The sequence below is a fragment of the Lampris incognitus genome, chromosome 8 (genome assembly GCF_029633865.1).
Source record: "Lampris incognitus isolate fLamInc1 chromosome 8, fLamInc1.hap2, whole genome shotgun sequence".
NCBI lineage: Eukaryota > Metazoa > Chordata > Actinopteri > Lampriformes > Lampridae > Lampris > Lampris incognitus.
The window spans coordinates 60,340,274-60,360,273 of NC_079218.1; the positions used below are offsets into that span (position 1 = coordinate 60,340,274).

General features: G+C 47.5%; 1 protein-coding gene across 1 annotated transcript in view; it reads right to left on the reverse strand.

Moving 5' to 3' along the window:
- Positions 1–20,000, reverse strand: part of slc23a1 (solute carrier family 23 member 1) — a 68,772-nt gene that overhangs the window by 15,255 nt on the left and 33,517 nt on the right. Inside the window, exons 9-11 of the mRNA XM_056284370.1 lie at positions 18,819–18,966; positions 11,245–11,350; positions 8,437–8,566 (exon numbers count right to left, since the gene is read on the reverse strand). Coding sequence (XP_056140345.1) covers positions 8,437–8,566; positions 11,245–11,350; positions 18,819–18,966 — 384 coding nt within the window. The remainder of the gene's footprint in view (positions 1–8,436; positions 8,567–11,244; positions 11,351–18,818; positions 18,967–20,000) is intronic.

Sequence of the window (20,000 nt, forward strand, 5' to 3'; positions counted from 1 at the left end):
CGAACTTTTCCCCATAAATCCTCCTTCAGCAAGATTACTCTCATCTCCTTTTCCTTTCAAATTTGCACAGGGTGAATTCAAATATCGGCATTTTCGTAACAAAATCCTTTTCCCTTCTCTTTAAACAAAAATTATCCCATTATTAGAAAAATGCAAAACACATCTAAAGCACATCTAGCACAATGGTCCACTCTTCCCTTGTCGCTGGCAGGTTGCATTAACTTAGTCAAAATGGTTGTCCTTCTCTACCTTTTCCAAAATATTCCAGTTTTCATTAAGAAAGCCCTTTTCACCACACTTGACCCGAACATAACAGCCTTTCTTTGAGGCAACAAAGCATGACGAATTAAGAAATAATTCCTTCAACATAATTAAATATATTTTAGGATGGCATGGCCCTTCCAAATTTTACCTGGTATTACTGGGCTAGTAATATTATATAACCCAGGAGAATCACACCACAAGTTGAGCACATTTTTGCTGAAGAACAAGCTGGTGTCAGGTCTGGAAGAAGCCCAACCGAGCAAATCTTGAATTTGAGGGTTCTATGTGAAAAATTTATAGAACATCAATGAGAAGTCCATCACAACTTTATTGATTTTATGAAAGCATTTGACAGAGTGTGACGACAGGCTCTATGGAAAATCATGAGAAAACATAACATCAACTAACACCTTGTCCAAGTTATCGAAGCTCTTTATAAAGATTCGAAAAGCACAGTGCTAGTGGACAGCACTCTCAGTGACTGGTTCACTACAACAGTAGGAGTGAGACAAGGTTGTTTACTGTCACCGTGCCTTTTCAATGTATTCCTTGAAGAGATCGTCACCAACACTATGGAGGTCCAAAGGAGTTGAATCAAGTGCAACTGGACTTGGTATATATCCGTGAAGACGTTTCGCCTCTCATCCAAGAGGCTTCCTCAGTTCGTGCCTTTCTGACTAGACCAAGCTAGTCTGACTGGCTGGTGATGAGACTCAGAATTTATCCTCTGAGCCACTCATATCTATGGCTCTGTTAGCGTTGGTAAACATCGGAACACAAATAGCCATGGACATCTATAGCTCTGACAACGACTCCTAGAGGATAAATTCTGAGTCTCATCACCAGCCAGTCAGACTAGCTTGGTCTAGTCAGAGAGGCACGAACTGAGGAAGCCTCTTGGATGAGAGGCGGAACGTCTTCACGGATATATACCAAGTCCAGTTGCACTTGATTCAACTCCTTTGGATAACCACGACCTGGATGAATGAGAACATTCCCAGAAAACACTACGGAGGGTTTTGAACAAACTCTTACAATCGGCGGAAGAAAAATCACCAACCTTCGCGTTGCAGACGACAGATCTAATCGCCAGCAACAGGGACGAACTAGTTGAAATAATCAGATGACTAGACAAGGCGGCTAAGGACATGGGTATGTTGATCAGTCCTCAAAAAAGCAAAATCCTGACAACAAAAGTTCACCCGAGGAGGGAGACTGAAGAGATTGAAGAGCAGCACATGGACATCGTTGTTGGCAGCGAAAACTTGAGGAAGTCAGTATTGTGTTTAGAAATCACGTCAGGACACAGCGCTGTCGCTCGACACAACCTCTGCGTTGCATTGTTTATTCAGACTGACACAGCATCACAGGCAGACCCGATCAAACAACCCAGAGCCCGCAGGCATCACCAATCGATCCCAGCACAATAGAACAGCGCCAAATCAAATGCAGCACGGTCGATGTGTGCAGACATAACACCCCCCCCCCCGGCAGGATTTAATAATAACAGAACTACTGGGCATCACACATCACTCATGGCAGAATAGAACGATGCTATCATTAACTAATTGCAGCACTGGTGATCCAGTGTGCAGACATAACACCCCCCCCCCGGCAGGATTTCAAACATGAAAGGTTAACACAAAGTCCTCTAGGTGGCCAGGGCATAAACGTGTGCGAACAGGTCGCGGGGCGGCCTGAGGCTGGGCAGGCCGAGGTGGGGAGGGGGAAGGCAGGGAATGCTGAGGCCCAGGAATGTCTGGGGCCGATGTAGGAGCTGCAGGAAGCCCCGGGGCGTCTCGCCATGCTGAGGGAATGGCTAAGGTTGTGTCACCAGCTGTGTGTGGCGGAGCTGACACCTTCCGTAGACGACTGGAGTGCCACCGAGTGCCATCGCTGAGGAGGTAGGTGGCTGGGCCCAGCTGACGGGTGACTTGGAGAGGAGAGGACCAGTATGAAGCCAATTTATTGTCCCTGTGGGGCCTGCGGACCCTGACCCAGTCTGACGCATTGATGTCTGGCACCCTGGTTCGTTTTGACTGGTCAAACCGTTGCTTCATCCGCATCTGCTGACAAGTGACTGAGGCTCTGAACCCAGAGGGAGGTGCCTGGGGTGTGGAGGGGCGGAGCCTGCCAAGGGGCATGCACAGTTCCCGGCCCAGCATGAGAGAGGCTGGGGAGACGCCTGTGGTCGAGTGCTGTGTGGCCCGATAGTGCAGCAGAGTGTGACGGATGGCCTGCGTGAAAGAGCACCCTTGGGCCATGTGTGCTCTGAGGCCGTTCTTCAGTGACTGGTGAAAACGTTCAACGCCGCCATTGGCCTGGGGGTGGTAATACGCAGTGCGTATATGACGGATGCCCTTGCTTTCGAGATAAGCAGTGAATTCAGCAGAGACCAGCTGAGGACCGTTGTCAGTGGTGATGGTCTTTGGGAGGCTCCAGCGAGAGAAGAGAGAGTCCAGGAAGTTGATGATGACCTGTGAGGTCACAATGCCGGAAGTGGTGAGTTCAGGCCATTTTGAGTGTAGATCGTAGGCGACCACCATGAAGCGTTGGTGGTGGGGAACTCCATGGATCTCACCACAGATGTCCAACTGCAGGTGTTCCCAGGGCTGAGAGGGCCAGGCGAGAGGTTGCAGGGGTGGGGGAGCCTGGTGGCCAGTCTTGCCACTCACAAGGCAGACAGAACAGTCCTTCACCAGAGCCTCAATATCTCTGTCTATCCCCGGCCACCACACCAGGTCTCGGCAGCGCTGTTTCAGTTTCACAATGCCCAGGTGGCGAGAGCACCGTGGCAACAGTCAGGATTGCTGCCCCCCTTGTGTCTAAGAGGGAGAACCCCAGAGCGGAGAACAGGTCCAGGCCCATCAGGTTGGCCCCACGGCGTGCCACATGAAAAACTGCATTGGGCACCAGCTTGGTTCCATAGCGGACAGTCACTTGGAGAGAGCCAACCAGATCGATTTTGGAGTCACCATACCCACAGAGGACAGCTGAGGGTGCGGACAGTGGCAGTGAACTGAAAAATTGACTGTGGGTATCAACATTCAGGATAGACACACCTGCACCGGTGTCCAACAGCAGGGGGATGCACACATCATTAATGTTGACTGTGCATGATTTGAATGACACTGGCCCAGAGCTCACCTTGTGAATGACGGCGGTTGAAGACTGGGGGGTGTGGCCCTCTGACACAGCCGGGGAAGATCGACAGAAGTTGGCAAAGTGATTGTGCTTACCGCAGCTACGGCATGTCTGGCCACGGGCAGGGCAGTTCTGAGCCCTTGAAACATGAGACCGAGACCCACAGTTACCACAGGACTGTTGAGGGCGGGGCCGAGAACGCTGTCGTTGCAGTTGCAGGACGTCCCCAGTGGAGTCGGCGTCCGCCTCACTCTGGCTGGGTTGCGTCCCGAGGGGCAGCCGTGAGTAGAGGGAGGAGTCGTTGGCAGCTTGACTGGAGGTGGCCACTTGCTGTGTATTTAGCATAGCAGCACACTCAGCTGCTCCCTCAACCTGTAGTGCGATGGTAATTGCTCTGGACAGCAGCAGATCGTCTTTTTCCAGCAGGAGAGTCTCACGCACCTTTGCGTTGTGGTGTGTTTGATTAGCTGGTCGCGAACCATCTCGTCTTGAAGCGCACCAAACTTGCATGAGCTAGCTAGCCCTCGCAAATTAGCTACGTACTGCTGCACAGACTCACCAGGCAGTTGGTGTCCCTGACGGAATATAAATCACCGAAGGAGGGCACTCTGTGGAGCAGCGAAATGGGTGCTCAGAAGTCTCACAGCTTCGTCAAAGTTGGTGAAGTTCCCCAGAGTCCCGAGCACACGATGACCCTCTGCTCCCAAGCAGTGTAGCAACAGAGCCGTCTTCCTAGCCTGGCTCACGTCGTCGAGCCCTGAGGCTATGAGGTCATTTGAGAAACTATGTAGCCAGCGAGTCCATGGTACTGAACTGGTACAGGTAATGCCAGGAAGGGGGCAGGTGGTGGGAGAGAGATATCAGCCATCCTCGTCGCCAATATTGTGTTTAGAAATCACGTCAGGACACAGCGCTGTCGCTCCACACAACCGCTGTGTTGTGTTGTTTATTCAGACTGACACAGCATCACAGGTAGACCCGATCAACCAACCCAGAGCCCGCAGGCATCACCAATCGATCCCAGCACAATAGAACAGTGCCAAATCAAATGCAGCACTGTCGATGTGTGCAGACATAACAGTCACGTCTTTCAAATATCTCGGATCTGTGATTAACGAAGACGGAAGATCGGAAAAGAAATTAGGAGCAGAATCGCCATCGCAACAAGCGCAATGACCAAGCTCAACATGGTCTGGAAAGATAAAAAACTTGGAATGAAGTCAAAAATGCAACTGCTCCGCACCATCATAATAGCAACTCTTCTATACAGTGCAGAATCCTGGACCCTAACACAAGCTATGGAGAGAGAAAAACAAAACAAGCCTTTGAACTTAGAGCATACAGAAGAATGCTGCAAATCCCATACACAGCGTACGTCACCAACGTTGAAGTGCTGTACAGAGTTAGGGAAGCTATTGGTCACCATGATAGTTTACTGACAATGGTAAAAAAAGAAAAAGGAAATTAAACTGGTTTGGGCACGTTTGCCGAACGGAAAGTATACTTGCAAAGGACATCCTGCAAGGCCTGGTAGAAGGGACTAGGAAGAGAGGGAGACCGAGAAAAACCCAGGGTAAACAACATCGGAGAATGGCTACAGATGAGCGTAGTGGAGGCGGGGAGAGCTGCGATGGATAGGGAATGATGGAAGAGACTTGTTGAGGCATCAGCTGTGCTCCTACGACCTCCATAGGTGGCGGAACTGATGATGATAACTGAAAAATCTAATTGTATTAAAAAAATCGCCTCAAATGAGGTCTGTAACGGACACAGGGAAAAGCCACTGACCTATTCTTTTTTATTTTTTGGTAGTTAAATGCTGGCTTTTGACAACAAGCACATGAATTTGGAAGCAATAATTTATTATGCACGTGAAAGTCCAGTAACTCAGGTTCATTACTCGCTGTTCAAAGATTAATTGACTTCATACAATTAAGGTAAAGGAAACCAGGGACCAACAACAACAACAACAACAAAAACAACTTAGTTTGTATAGCACCTTTCAAGGAACCCAAGGACGCTTTACACTAGATAAGAACAAAAACTATACATTAAAACAACAATCAAAAGACTACATGCCATAGGCCTCAGTAAAAGTTAGGTTTTCAGTAGTCTTTTAAAAATGTCCAAGGAAGCAGTGTTGCGGCTCCATCCCAAAAAGTCTGCAGGGTATTGTGGGGGATGGAAAGCAGGCCCGTGTCTGCCACGAAATATAAGGGTTGAGGAGGTCTGATAGATACTGGGGGGTGTTGGCATGGAGGGATTTATAGGTGAGGAGGAGGATTTTATAAGAAATGCGGGATTTTACCAGGTGCCAGTGAAGGTGGACAAAGGTGGGAGTGATGTGTTGTCAGGGCTTGGTGTGGGTGAGCATCCTGGCAGCTGAGTTCTGCACATACTGATGCCTGTCTAGGGCTTTGCTAAGTACTCCAGACAGGACTCTATTGCAATAATCCAGACAGGAGGTGATGGATGCATGGATGAACGTCTCTTCCACAGAGTCTGAGAGTTATAGCCGGAGTCTGGAGATGTTTTTGAAGTGAAAGAAAGCAGATTTGGTGACAGATTTGATCTTTGACCAATGAGAGGGTGGAGTCCAGAATGACACCAAGGTTGACTTCTGGGGATGGGCAGATGGAGCAGCCATCTATGTCAAGGAGAAGATCTCCAACCTTCCAGAGCAGCGCCTTGGAAGCCACAACCATGAGCTCAGTCTTATGGGTATTTAGCTTGAGTAGATTTGATGACATCCAGAAGTTTATCTGGTGGAGGCAGTTAACAAGGGATTGTGGGGGAACTGAGAAGATGGTCTATGCTGAGATAAAGCTGTGTGTCGTCAGCATAGCAATGGAAACTTAAACTGTGGTGGCGGATGATCTGACCAAGGGGGAGCATGTAGATGGTAAAGAGGAGGGGTCCAAGCATGGAGCCTTGTGGTATGCCTTGGTTAACTGGGGCTAGGGTGGAACTGGAGTCTCTGATGGTGACAAACTGTTTCCTGTTGGTGAGATATGACTGGAATCAGCAGAGAGCTAAACCAGTGAGGCCTAGGTATTCAGATAAGTGGTTGAGGAGAATGGTGTGGGAAACAGTGTCGAAGGCTGCAGCGAGGTCCAGAAGGATGAGAATACTGATGTGGCCAGAATCAACAGCAATGAGGAGGTCATTGGTGATTTTGATAAGGGCTGTGGTGTGCTCTGAAGCCAGACTGGAGGGGTTCATAGAACTCATGGTTGGACATATGCTGATGCAGTTGGGCAGAAACTACCCTTTCCAGGATTTTACTGAGAAATGGAAGGTTGGAGATCGCCTGGTAGTTAGTGAGGTTATCTGGGCCCAGGTCTGGCTTTTTAGGGATGGGGGTGACTGCAGCCATTTTGAAGCTGGAGGGTATCGTGCCAGATTCCAAAGAGGAGTTGATAACATCCACAATTATGGGGCAAAGGGTAGGCAAACAAGCCTTGACCAGGACTGTGGGCATAGGGTCGAGGGAAGAGGTGGAAGCCTTGGCCATGGTGACCAACTTAGCAACTTGAGGAGCATCCACAGGGGAGAAAGAGGAGAGGCAGCACTTAGGTAGGGAAGGGGGCAGGTACCACAAGCTGCTGGTGGGTAGAATCCACTTTGGCCTGGAAGAAATCCAGGAACTTGGTGCAGAGGTCAGGAGCACCTGAAGGGAAGGGGGCATCAAGGGAGCGATGTAGTCGGTTGATGGTGGAGAACAGCATTCTGGGGTGATTTTGCTGGTTGCCAATCATAGTGGAGTAGGAATGCATTTTGGCCTGGGAGAGAGCTTGTTTATAGGTCTTCGCGTGATCTTTAAAGGCCTTGAGCTGGCCAGTGGAGCCAGAACTTTTATAGAGCCTCTCCAGTCAACGAGCAGTGGCCTTCATGATGCGGCATTCAGTGATGAACCAGGGGGCAGGATGGGGGAAGGAGATGGACCGGGTTTTGAGGGGGGCAAGCGAGTCAAGGCTGAGGGATAAGACTGCGTTGTAGTGGGCTATCAGGCCATCAATCATGTCGGCCAGGGCTGGTGCACTCACTGTCTTGATGTTGCATCTAAAATGTCCTGATTTTAAATTGTCTGATTATAATCTCGGGGTGTGTAATATGGTGAAATATCTTGGAAATTATATTACTGAACAAATGACAGATGATGATGATGTTTATAGGCAATGCCACATGATGTATGCACAAGCAAACACTCTATCACGCAAGTTTGGTATGTGTTCAGTTAGTGTGACAATGTCTCTGTTCAGAGCATATTGTGCACCACTTTGTACTGCACACCTGTGGTCAAACTACATATTGTACACCACTTTATACTGCACACCTGTGGTCAAACTACATATTGTACACCACTTTATACTGCACACCTGTGGTCAAACTACAAAAAAGCAAGCTTACAGAGGCTTCGAGTAGCTTATAATGATGCTATGAGAATACTACTAAAAAGACCTAGATGGTGTGGTGCAAGTAAAATGTTTGTGGCTGCAGGAGTCAGTACCTTTCAGACTCTTCTAAGAAATCTCATGTATAAATGTATTTGCTGGCTCAGTGACTGTGATAATCTTAATCATTAAGAGTTTAACTAATATAAGATTCAGAGCCACACGCTACCAATCCCGGCAGTGAGACCACTGGCATAGCTGCCTTCTTATAAGACACTGATTTGTTCCATTTATGTTATTTTATTGTGTTTACTCTTTGTATTGTCTGGGGTTTGTCTTTTACCTGTTTGTCTTTGTCTGTTATGGACCCTGAGTCTGCAATAAAGTTTTGAATTAAATTGAATTGAATTGAATTAACTTATACAGAATGAGAAGTTTTTTTTGGAGACAGTCACTTCGTGGCCATTGTGGAACTTCCAGCCCTGGTGGTTGCTACTTGCTCTGAACACGGCCTTCATTTACTTAAATTTAGAGACTTGGAACATTCAATATACTGTGGCTGCATCTAAGATGGCTCTGATGTGACTCTGTTTCTGGCAGTTTCAAACTACATGTGTAGATCTGATTGTCTTACCAAACAGAGTACAGAACATCCCTCCAAGGATCGGGTCTGGTAGGGAGGCGAACAGCGCCGTGAATTTTCCAACAGACCCCAATAAGAACATGATTCCAGCACCATATTGAACCACACGCCTACTGCCCACCTACAGCACAATGACAGAACAGAAACCATCTCTGTTAAAACAATAAATTCTAGTCAGCAGTCTGTATTCTGATGAACACTTTGACTTGCTGAGTGTCAGCAAGAAACACTCCAATGAGATTCAAACATCACTCGTACCAAGAGCGTAGTTTTGGTTTCAACATTGGTAGGGACATTTTTGAAATGTTTTTTGGACCAAAAATGTTCATTTATCTCTCTGTCTCTGTCTCTCTGTCTCTCTGTCTCTATCTCTCTGTCTCTGTCTCTGTCTCTCTCTCTCTCTCTCTCTCTCTCTCTCTCTCTCTCTCTCTCTCTCTCTCTCGTCAATAGTAAAATCATAATTTGGACGATAGAATAATTGTTATAACCAGGGTATTGGTGTTTAAACAGTTTGTGAGTAAGCATTTATACATCTCATCCATCTCAGGTAGGCATACTGTGTGTGCAAGAGACCACGTGTAAGAGGAGTAAGTCCAGGAGCATTGGAGGTGGGTTCAAACTCTTCTACCATGGTGCGAATGGGAGGAGTAATGGGGTAGGGGTAATTCTGAAGGAAGAGTATGTCAAGAGCGTGCTGGAGGTGAAGAGAGTGTCAGACAGAGTGATGAGTATGAAGCTGGAAATCGAAGGTGTATTGCTGAATATTATCAGCGCATATGCCCCACAAGTTGGGTGTGAGATGGAAGAGAAAGAAGAATTCTGGAGTGAGTTGGACGACATGGTGGAGAGGGTACCCAAGGAGGAGAGAGGGGTGATTGGAGCGGACTTCAATGGACATGTTGGTGAAGGGAACAGAGGTGATGAGGAGGTGATGGGAAGGTATGGAGTCAAGGAGAGAAATGTGGAAGGACAGATGGTGGTGGATTTTGTGAAAAGGATGGAAATGGCTGTGGTGAATACATATTTCAAGAAGAGGGAGGAGCACAGGGTGACGTACAAGAGTGGAGGAAAGTGCACACAGGTGGACTATATCTTATGTAGGAGGCATCATCTAAAAGGGATTGGAGACTGCAAGGTGGTGACAGGGGAGAACGTAGCTAGGCAGCATCGGATGGTGGTCTGTAGGATGACTTTGGAGACCAAGAAGAGGAAGCGAGTGAAGACACAGCCGAAGATCAAATGGTGGAAGTTGAAGAAGGAAGACTGTTGTGTGGAGTTCAGGCAGGAGTTAAGACAGGCACTGGGTGGTAGTGAAGAGTTGCCAGATGGCTGGACAACCACTGCAGAAATAGTGAGGGAGACAGCTAGGAAGGTACTTGGTGTCTCATCAGGACAGAGGAAGGAAGACAAGGAGACTTAGTGGTGGAATGAGGAAGTACAGCAAAGCATACAGAGGAAAAGGTTGGGAAAGAAGAAGTGGGATGGTCAGAGAGATGAAGAAAGTAGACAGGAGTACAAGGAGATGCAGCGTAAAGCAAAGAGAGAGGTGGCAAAGGAAAAGGAAAAGGCGTATGGTGAAGAAAAGGACTTGTACCGATTTGCTAGACAGAGGGACCGAGCTGGGAAGGATGTGCAGCAGGTTAGGGTGATCAAGGATAGAGATGGACATGTGCTGACAAGTGAGGAGAGTGTGCTGAGAAAGTGGAAGGAGTATTTTGAAGGGCTGGCGAATGAAGAAAATGAGAGAGAGAGAGAGAGAGAGAGAGAGAGAGAGAGAGAGAGAGAGAGAGAGAGAGAGAGAGAGAGAGAGAGAGAGTTGGATGTTGTGTGGATAGTGAATCAGGAAGTGTGGTGGATTGGCAGATGAGATGTTTACTTTGAGAATGTTGATGGAGAAGTATAGAGAAGGTCAGAAGGAGTTACATTGTTTGCAGATGACATTGTGATCTGTAGTGAGAGTAGGGTGCAGGTGGAGGAGAGCCTGGAGAGGTGGAGGTATGCACTGGAGAGAAGAGGAATGAAAGTCAGTAGGAGCAAGACAGAATACCTATGTGTGAATGAGAGGGAGGACAGTGGAATGGTGAGGATGCAAGGAGCGGAGGTGATGAAGGCATATGAGTTTAAATACTTGGGGTCAACTGTCCAAAGTAACGGGGAGTGCAGAAGAGAGGTGAAGAAGAGAGTGCAGGCAGGGTGGAGTGGGTGGAGAAGTGTGTCAGGAGTGATGTGTGACAGAAGGGTACCAGCAAGAGTTAAAGGGAAGGTTTACAAGATGGTGGTGAGACCAGCTATGTTATATGGTTTGGAGACAGTGGCACTGATGAAAAGACAGGAGGTGGAGCTGGAGGTGGCAGAGGTGAAGATGATAAGATTTTCATTGGGAGTGATGAAGAAGGACAGGATTAGGAACGAGTATATTAGAGGGACAGCTCAGGTTGGACGGTTTGGAGTCAAAGCAAGAGAGGCAAGATGGAGATGGTTTGGACATGTGTGGAGGAGAGATGCTGGGTATACTGGGAGAAGGATGCTGAATATGGAGCTGCCAGGGAAGAGGAGAAGAGGAAGGCCAAAGAGGAGGTTTATGGATGTGGTGAGGGAGGACATGCAGGTGGCTGGTGTGACAGAGGAAGATGCAGAGGACAGGAAGAGATGGAAACAGATGATCCGCTGTGGCGCCCCCTAATGGGAGCAGCCGAAAGTAGTAGTAGTAGTAGTAGTAGTAGTGGTAGTATTAGCCTTATGGGAGCATAAGTGCTATGATGAAGAGCGTGTCCATCTCCACAGTATGACCTCCGTTACCTTGGTGATGCCCAAAACGCCAATGTTGGGGCTGGAGGAGGTGGAGCCATTTCCTGTTCCCAAAAGACCAGCGATGATGCAACATACACCCTCAGTGAAGATTCCCCTGTAATACATGCCAAATTGTTAAACCACAAACATACTTTACTTCAATTACACTTAACCCTATGCAAGACGGCTGTCACATGTAGCCTGCTGCCGTCCAGGGCGTTGTTTATGCTGTCACACGGGCATGACAGAAGTTGGAGGCATTAAAAAAGGAACTGACAGATTAACAGCCTGAAGTGTTTTGTTTAATACAAAGTATGTAAGAGACTTTGCTCTGAGAGTTACTACAATACTAGAAGTCTGCAATAATCTGTGGCCAGGTTATTTCAGAATCAAAACCATGTTTATTGGTCAGGTAGGTTTGAATATACATGGAATTTGACTCCAGTTTCGTGGTTCTCTCACAGTACTTAACACAGAAGAACAACACCACAACACAACAATGTTCAGATATGATTTTATAATTATATATGCGTTGCTTGCCATAAGTTTTGCTTGGAAATTGTTCTTTTATTGTTATCTTCCGCTAAGCTAAATAGAAGAAGAAGCTAAATGCTTAAGGTGTCTTTAGTGCTATGTGACAGAGCGAGTAAAACTTTTAAAAGGGTCAAGGCTCGTAAAGCTGCCGGCCCAGACGGCATCCCTTCCCGCGTCCTCAAGGCATGTTGCACTCAGCTGTCGCTGTCCTTGTGTGAGGTTCCACTGTGTTTTAAGAAAACCGCCATTGTGGCTGTACCTAAGAAAACACCTGTCTCTTGCCTTAATGATTACCGACCTGTTGCTTTGACATCTGTTATTATGAAGTATCTGGAAAGATTGGTTATGTCATATATAAAATGTAAAATTATGCTACCCTTGACCCATTACAGTTTGTCTACTAGTCCAACAGATCTGCAGATGACAATATCTTACTTGCTCTGCATACTGTTTTAGTACACATTGAAAAGAAAAAATACCTATGTCAGATGTCTGTGAATGTTCTCATTCATCCAGGTCATGGTTATCCAAAGGAGTTTAATCGAGTGCAACTGGACTTGGTATATATCCATGAAGACGTTTCGCCTCTCGTCCAAGAGGCTTCCTCAGTTCGTGCCTTTCTGACTAGACCAAGCTAGTCTGACTGGCTGCTGATGAGACTCAATATTTATCCTCTAGGAGTCGTTGTCAGAGCTATTGATATGCGTGGCTCTTTGTGATCCGATGTTAACCAACGCCCGTCGCTAACAGAGCCATAGATATGAGTGGCTCTTTTGTGTACCGATGTTTGGCCGCGCCCGTTGCCATCGGAGCTATTGATTTGCATTTGTTTAGCAGCGACGGTGGTTGGGGGTTAGTTTCGACTTCATTGTTCAGTAGGCATGAGAGTGGTTGGAGCCGTTAGTGAGCGATTGTTGTTCTTGGAGGCTAGGCTTCTTGAGTCTCCTGGGTAGAGATGAAAGGACGGCATTGTAAGTGGGAGATAGGTGGTGGCGCAGACCTCCTCCTCTGTTGAGGGATGGTTTTTCCAGTTTCCCATAGATGGCTTCCTTCACCCCTCTTTCAAACCATCTATCTTCTCTGACAACGACTCCTTGAGGATAAATACTGAGTCTCATCAGCAGCCAGTCAGACTAGCTTGGTCTAGTCAGAAAGGCACGAGCTGAGGAAGCCTCTTGGATGAGAGGTGAAACGTTTTCACGGATATATACCAAGTCCAGTTGCACTTGATTCAACTCCTTTGGATACCTATGTCAGAATGTCGTTTATTGATTACAGCTCTGCTTTTAATACAGTTGTACCATCCAAACTGGTGTTGAAACTTAGAGGTCTTGCTCTGGGCAACTCTGTCTGTAACTGGTTATCTGATTTCATGACAGGCAGACCCCAGACTGTGAGGATAGGTAAAACATACTCATCTACATAAGTTCTTAGGACCGGCACACCTCAGGGCTTCTGTCTTAGTCCCCTATTGTTCGGTCTGTTTACACAACTGTGTTGCCAAATATGACAACAACAGCATTATCAAATTTGCAGATGACACCCCAGTGATTGGACTAATAAGTCTAAATGTCAATAAGACAAAAGAAATCATTGTTGACTTAGAAAGATCAGAGGAAATCACATTCCTATTTCCCTCAATGGGTCATCTGTTGATATATTGTACAGTTTTAGATTTCTTTGTTTATACATCACAGACACCCTCACACAGTCTCTCAGCACCAGTTGCATCCTGAAGAAGAAACAGCACAGACTGTATTTTCTGAGGCATCTCAAGAGTCTTGGTAGGAACACTAAAACTCTTATGAACTCTTATCTCAGTAGCATGGGGAGTGTGTTGACAGGCTGTATCACAGTTTGGTTTGGCACAACCCATCTCAGCAATACTTTCTTTCTACAGGCAGTCAGGTTGCTGTACATTAGGTTGTACAGGCTGTACTGTATATTTTCTTGGGATGGTGTGTCCTTGTGTGCTTTGTACTTGTGTCCTTTGCGTTAAGACAGAGAGAGCCAGAGCACAAGAATTTCACTGTATTCTGCCAGTTCATCTGGGCACAACTATTGACAGAAACGTTTCATCCTCATCTAAGTGACCTCTTCAGTCTCACCTGACTGCAGGTATCTTCACCCTTATAAACAATACAGTGACTGCAGGTGTCCCCACCCTTATAAACAATGCAGTGACTGCAGGTGTCCTCACCCTTATAAACAATGCAGTGACTGCAGGTGTCCCCACCCTTATAAACAATACAGTGACTGCAGGTATCTCCACCCTTATAAACAATACAGTCACTGCAGGTGCCCCCACCTTTATAAACAATACAGTGACTGCAGGTATCCCCACCCTTATAAGCAATACAGTGACTGCAGGTGTCCCCACCCTTATAAACAATACAGTGACTGCAGGTGTCCCCACCCTTATAAACAATACAGTGGCATAACGACCGAAAACGATTGGTTTCATATGCAAATGGCCGTGGCTTTTCAATGGCCATGTGTACTATTCCCAGAGGATTGGGGACTGTTTGCAATCACAGCATTGTAAGATGGTGACAGCTGTACTCTTAGCCCCCCCCCCTTCCTTGGTTCAGGGCTGGTCAGTCCCTCATCACATAGATGGCTGTCAATGGCCTCTTTGACTCCCCATTCAAAACAACATTCCTCCCTATGAAGGATGTGTAAATCCTCATCCTTGAAAGACTAGCCTGTAGATGGTGTAGACTGTGTAGATGGTGTAGACTGTGGAGTCCTGGTCTGTAGACGGTGTAGACTGTGAAGTCCTGGTCTGTAGATGGTGTAGACTGTGTAGATGGTGTAGACTGTGGAGTCCTGGCCTGACGTGTTAGCTCTCCTGTGTTGTGCCATCCTCTTGGCCAGCGTCTGTTTAGTTTCCCCAAAGTACAAGTCACGGCAACCCTCCTGGCACATAACAGCTACACTATATTGCTCTGTTTGTGTCGGGGGACCTGATCCCTGCTGTGGACCAACTTCTGGTGCAACGTGTTTTGGGGTTTGAAAGCAACTGAGACGCTGTGTTTGGAAAATACCTGTCTCAGCTTTTCTGACACTCCCACCACATACAGAATCACCACTGGTTTACACTTAGACAGCTGTTGTCCTTCTCCTCTCTTGTATCAGCTGGTGCACTGTTTGGGGTCTCCCTGGCTTTGACAAACACCCAGGTAGGATAACCACACTTAACCAGGACCTGTTTAATGTGGGGTTTCTCCGCTGTGTGGGTGGGGACATGGTCAGCTCGGTGGTCCAGCATCCTGATGACTCCTAGTTTGTGCTCCAGTGGATGATGAGAGTCAGACCTTAAGTACTGATCAGTATGTGTTGGCTTACGGTAAACATCAACAATCAAATGCCCCCCATCACCAATTACAACCTCACAGTGTAAGAAGACTACCCTGTCATGTTCCACATCCTCCCTTGATGTGGTGTCCACAGAGTTGATGTGGTCGGGGAAATGCGGTATGTCCTGAGATTGTTTTGATATTTTTTTTTGAGATACTTTATTGATCCCCGTGGGGAAATTATGCTCTGTATTCAACCCATCCTAGCTGTGTGGCTAGAAGCAGTGGGCAGCCGCATTGCAGCACTCGGGGACCAATTACCGTTTGTCTTGCCATGCCTCGGTCAGGGGCACAGACAGCAGTATCAACCGTAAGTTGCATGTCTTTTTTTATGGTGGGGGAAACCGGAGCACCCAGAGAAAACCCACCACAGACACGGGGAGAACATGCAAACTCCACACAGAGGATGACCCGAGATGACTCCCAAGGTTGGATAAGCCCGGGGTTCGAACCCAGGATCTTCTTGCTGTGAGGCGACCGTGCTAAGCACTGGGCCACGGTGCTGCCCTTTCATTTCATTTTAACCCAGGTGTCGTCCACAAACCTGAACCGATGGCTAGGTGGTGACCCTGGATAGGACATCAGAGCCTCTTTTCCACTTCCTCCATATACAAGTTGGCCACTACAGGTGAGACTGGGGGACCCATAGCGCCCCCATGCCTCTGCCAATAGTACTGCCCCCTGTATGTGAAGTACATAGACTGAAGACACAGCTTCAGGAGCAGACACACTTGGTCAGTATTAAGGGTGGTCCTATTGCTCAGGGTGGGGTCATCCTGTAATTTCATACGGACTACCTCCACTGCTTCATCAACAGGAACACAGGTGAAGAGAGACGCAACATCACAAGACACCATTGTTTCACCTCCTCCATGATGACGTCCCTCACCTCCCCGGTTCCCCCTCCTCCCTGAACAGGCATCCGGGCCAACCAGAGAAGATGCTAGTGCAGCGACCAGGACACATACCCACATCCAGCTTCCCACCCGCAGACACGGCCAATTGTGTCTTTAAGGACATCTGATAAAGCAGGAGGTAACACAGAGCTTCGAACCAGCGATCCCCGTGTTGGTAGGCAATGGACCGCCACGCCACCCGGACGCCCCACTGGGGTAACTTTCTGCCATGTCAAGTCAGGATGGTCTGAGGATTGACAGACTGGTCTGAGGCATACACCGTAAAGAGCTTTGAGTGGTCGGTAGACTAGTGAGGGTGAATGTGAGGGGTACACTGTAAAGAGCTTTGAGTGGTCAGTAGACTAGTGAGGGTGAATGTGAGGCGTACACTGTAAAGAGCTTTGAGTGGTCAGTAGACTAGTGAGGGTGAATGTGAGGGGTACACTGTAAAGAGCTTTGAGTGGTCGGTAGACTAGCGAGGGTGAATGTGAGGCGTACACTGTAAAGAGCTTTGAGTGGTCAGTAGACTAGTGAGGGTGAATGTGAGGGGTACCCTGTAAAGAGCTTTGAGTGGTCAGTAGACTAGTGAGGGTGAATGTGAGGCGTACACTGTAAAGAGCTTTGAGTGGTCAGTAGACTAGTGAGGGTGAATGTGAGGGGTACACTGTAAAGAGCTTTGAGTGGTCAGTAGACTAGTGAGGGTGAATGTGAGGCGTACACTGTAAAGAGCTTTGAGTGGTCGGTAGACTAGTGAGGGTGAATGTGAGGGGTACACTGTAAAGAGCTTTGAGTGGTCAGTAGACTAGTGAGGGTGAATGTGAGGGGTACACTGTAAAGAGCTTTGAGTGGTCGGTAGACTAGTGAGGGTGAATGTGAGGCGTACACTGTAAAGAGCTTTGAGTGGTCAGTAGACTAGTTAGGGTGAATGTGAGGGGTACCCTGTAAAGAGCTTTGAGTGGTCAGTAGACTAGTGAGGGTGAATGTGAGGCGTACACTGTAAAGAGCTTTGAGTGGTCAGTAGACTAGTTAGGGTGAATGTGAGGGGTACACTGTAAAGAGCTTTGAGTGGTCAGTAGACTAGTGAGGGTGAATGTGAGGCGTACACTGTAAAGAGCTTTGAGTGGTCGGTAGACTAGCGAGGGTGAATGTGAGGCGTACACTGTAAAGAGCTTTGAGTGGTCGGTAGACTAATGAGGGTGAATGTGAGGGGTACACTGTAAAGAGCTTTGAGTGGTCGGTAGACTAGTGAGGGTGAATGTGAGGGGTACACTGTAAAGAGCTTTGAGTGGTCGGTAGACTAGTGAGGGTGAATGTGAGGCGTACACTGTAAAGAGCTTTGAGTGGTCAGTAGACTAGTTAGGGTGAATGTGAGGGGTACCCTGTAAAGAGCTTTGAGTGGTCAGTAGACTAGTGAGGGTGAATGTGAGGCGTACACTGTAAAGAGCTTTGAGTGGTCAGTAGACTAGTTAGGGTGAATGTGAGGGGTACACTGTAAAGTGCTTTGAGTGGTCAGTAGACTAGTGAGGGTGAATGTGAGGGGTACACTGTAAAGAGCTTTGAGTGGTCAGTAGGCTAGTGAGGGTGAATGTGAGGCGTACACTGTAAAGAGCTTTGAGTGGTCAGTAGACTAGCTAGGGTGAATGTGAGGGGTACACTGTAAAGTGCTTTGAGTGGTCAGTAGACTAGTGAGGGTGAATGTGAGGGGTACACTGTAAAGAGCTTTGAGTGGTCGGTAGACTAGTGAGGGTGAATGTGAGGCGTACACTGTAAAGAGCTTTGAGTGGTCGGTAGACTAATGAGGGTGAATGTGAGGGGTACACTGTAAAGAGCTTTGAGTGGTCGGTAGACTAGTTAGGGTGAATGTGAGGCGTACACTGTAAAGAGCTTTGAGCGGTCGGTAGACTAGTGAGGGTGAATGTGAGGGGTACACTGTAAAGAGCTTTGAGTGGTCGGTAGACTAGTTAGGGTGAATGTGAGGGGTACACCGTAAAGAGCTTTGAGTGGTCGGTAGACTAGTGAGGGTGAATGTGAGGCGTACACTGTAAAGAGCTTTGAGTGGTCGGTAGACTAGTGAGGGTGAATGTGAGGCGTACACTGTAAAGAGCTTTGAGTGGTCAGTAGACTAGTGAGGGTGAATGTGAGGCGTACACTGTAAAGAGCTTTGAGTGGTCGGTAGACTATTGAGGGTGAATGTGAGGGGTACCCTGTAAAGAGCTTTGAGTGGTCAGTAGACTAGTGAGGGTGAATGTGAGGGGTACACTGTAAAGAGCTTTGAGTGGTCGGTAGACTATTGAGGGTGAATGTGAGGGGTACACTGTAAAGAGCTTTGAGTGGTCAGTAGACTAGTGAGGGTGAATGTGAGGGGTACACTGTAAAGAGCTTTGAGTGGTCGGTAGACTAGTGAGGGTGAATGTGAGGCGTACACTGTAAAGAGCTTTGAGTGGTCGGTAGACTAGTGAGGGTGAATGTGAGGGGTACACTGTAAAGAGCTTGGTGCGGTACACAAGCTGTAATTTTTTTGGTGAGGCTACTGGACCTGCTCTGAGGACGGACACTGCTCAAAACAAAACGTGCTGATTGGCTATTCTCCATCCACACTGACAGAAGACCAAAGCTGTCCCTACCCATGTAAAGTGAGATAGGTGTTGCCCTCATCTTGAGTCCCCCAATGGGGACACAAGACAGACCATATACAGGGCAGATCTAGTGGCAAAATACATGTCGGCTGGACTTTAACATTCTGGTCATATGTCTGAGTGACATCACTTCCTGTTGAGCTGTGACTGTATCTGACCTGTTGATCGCGTGGACTGGAGGAGGCGTAGCTCCAGAGAGGCGGGCACAGGCGTAGTAATCACCAATAGACTCCACAATACCCGCCAGAGTGGCACTGAACATCCCCAACACCCCGGCAACCGTTACCGTGGGTAACCCCCATTGACCTGGCGACAAAGGAGGGATGGATACGAATGAGAAAAACATCCAACATCACTCTATCTCTCTGTCACTTCTCTCTATCATCATCACTCTGTCTCTCTGTCCCTTCTCTCTATCCATCATCACTCTGTCTCTCTGTCACTTCTCTCTATCCATTATCACTCTGACATTCTGTCACTTCTCTCTGTCCATCATCACTCTGTCTCTGTCCCTTCTCTCTATCATCATCACTCTGTCTCTCTGTCCCTTCTCTCTATCATCATCACTCTGTCTCTCTGTCCCTTCTCTCTATCCATCATCACTCTGTCTCTCTGTCACTTCTCTCTATCCATCATAACTCTGTCTCTCTGTCACTTCTCTCTATCCATTATCACTCTGACATTCTGTCACTTCTCTCTGTCCATCATCACTCTGTCTCTGTCACTTCTCTCTGTCCATCATCACTCTGTCTCTCTGTCCCTTCTCTCTATCCATTATCACTCTGTCTCTCTGTCCCTTCTCTCTATCCATCATCACTCTGTCTCTCTGTCACTTCTCTCTATCCATCATCACTCTGTCTCTCTGTCACTTCTCTCTATCCATTATCACTCTGTCTCTCTGTCACTTCTCTCTATCCATTATCACTCTGACATTCTGTCACTTCTCTCTGTCCATCATCACTCTGTCTCTGTCACTTCTCTCTGTCCATCATCACTCTGTCTCTGTCACTTCTCTCTATCCATCATCACTCTGGCATTCTGTCACTTCTCTCTATCCATCATCATTCTGTCTCTCTGTCACTTCTCTCTATCCATCATCACTCTGTCTCTCTGTCACTTCTCTCTATCCATCATCACTCTGTCTGTCTGTCACTTCTCTCTATCCATCATCACTCTGTCTGTCTGTCACTTCTCTCTATCCATCATCACTCTGTCTCTCTGTCCCTTCTCTCTATCCATCATCACTCTATCTCTCTGTCACTTCTCTCTATCCATCATCACTCTGTCTGTCTGTCACTTCTCTCTATCCATCATCATTCTGTCTCTCTGTCACTTCTCTC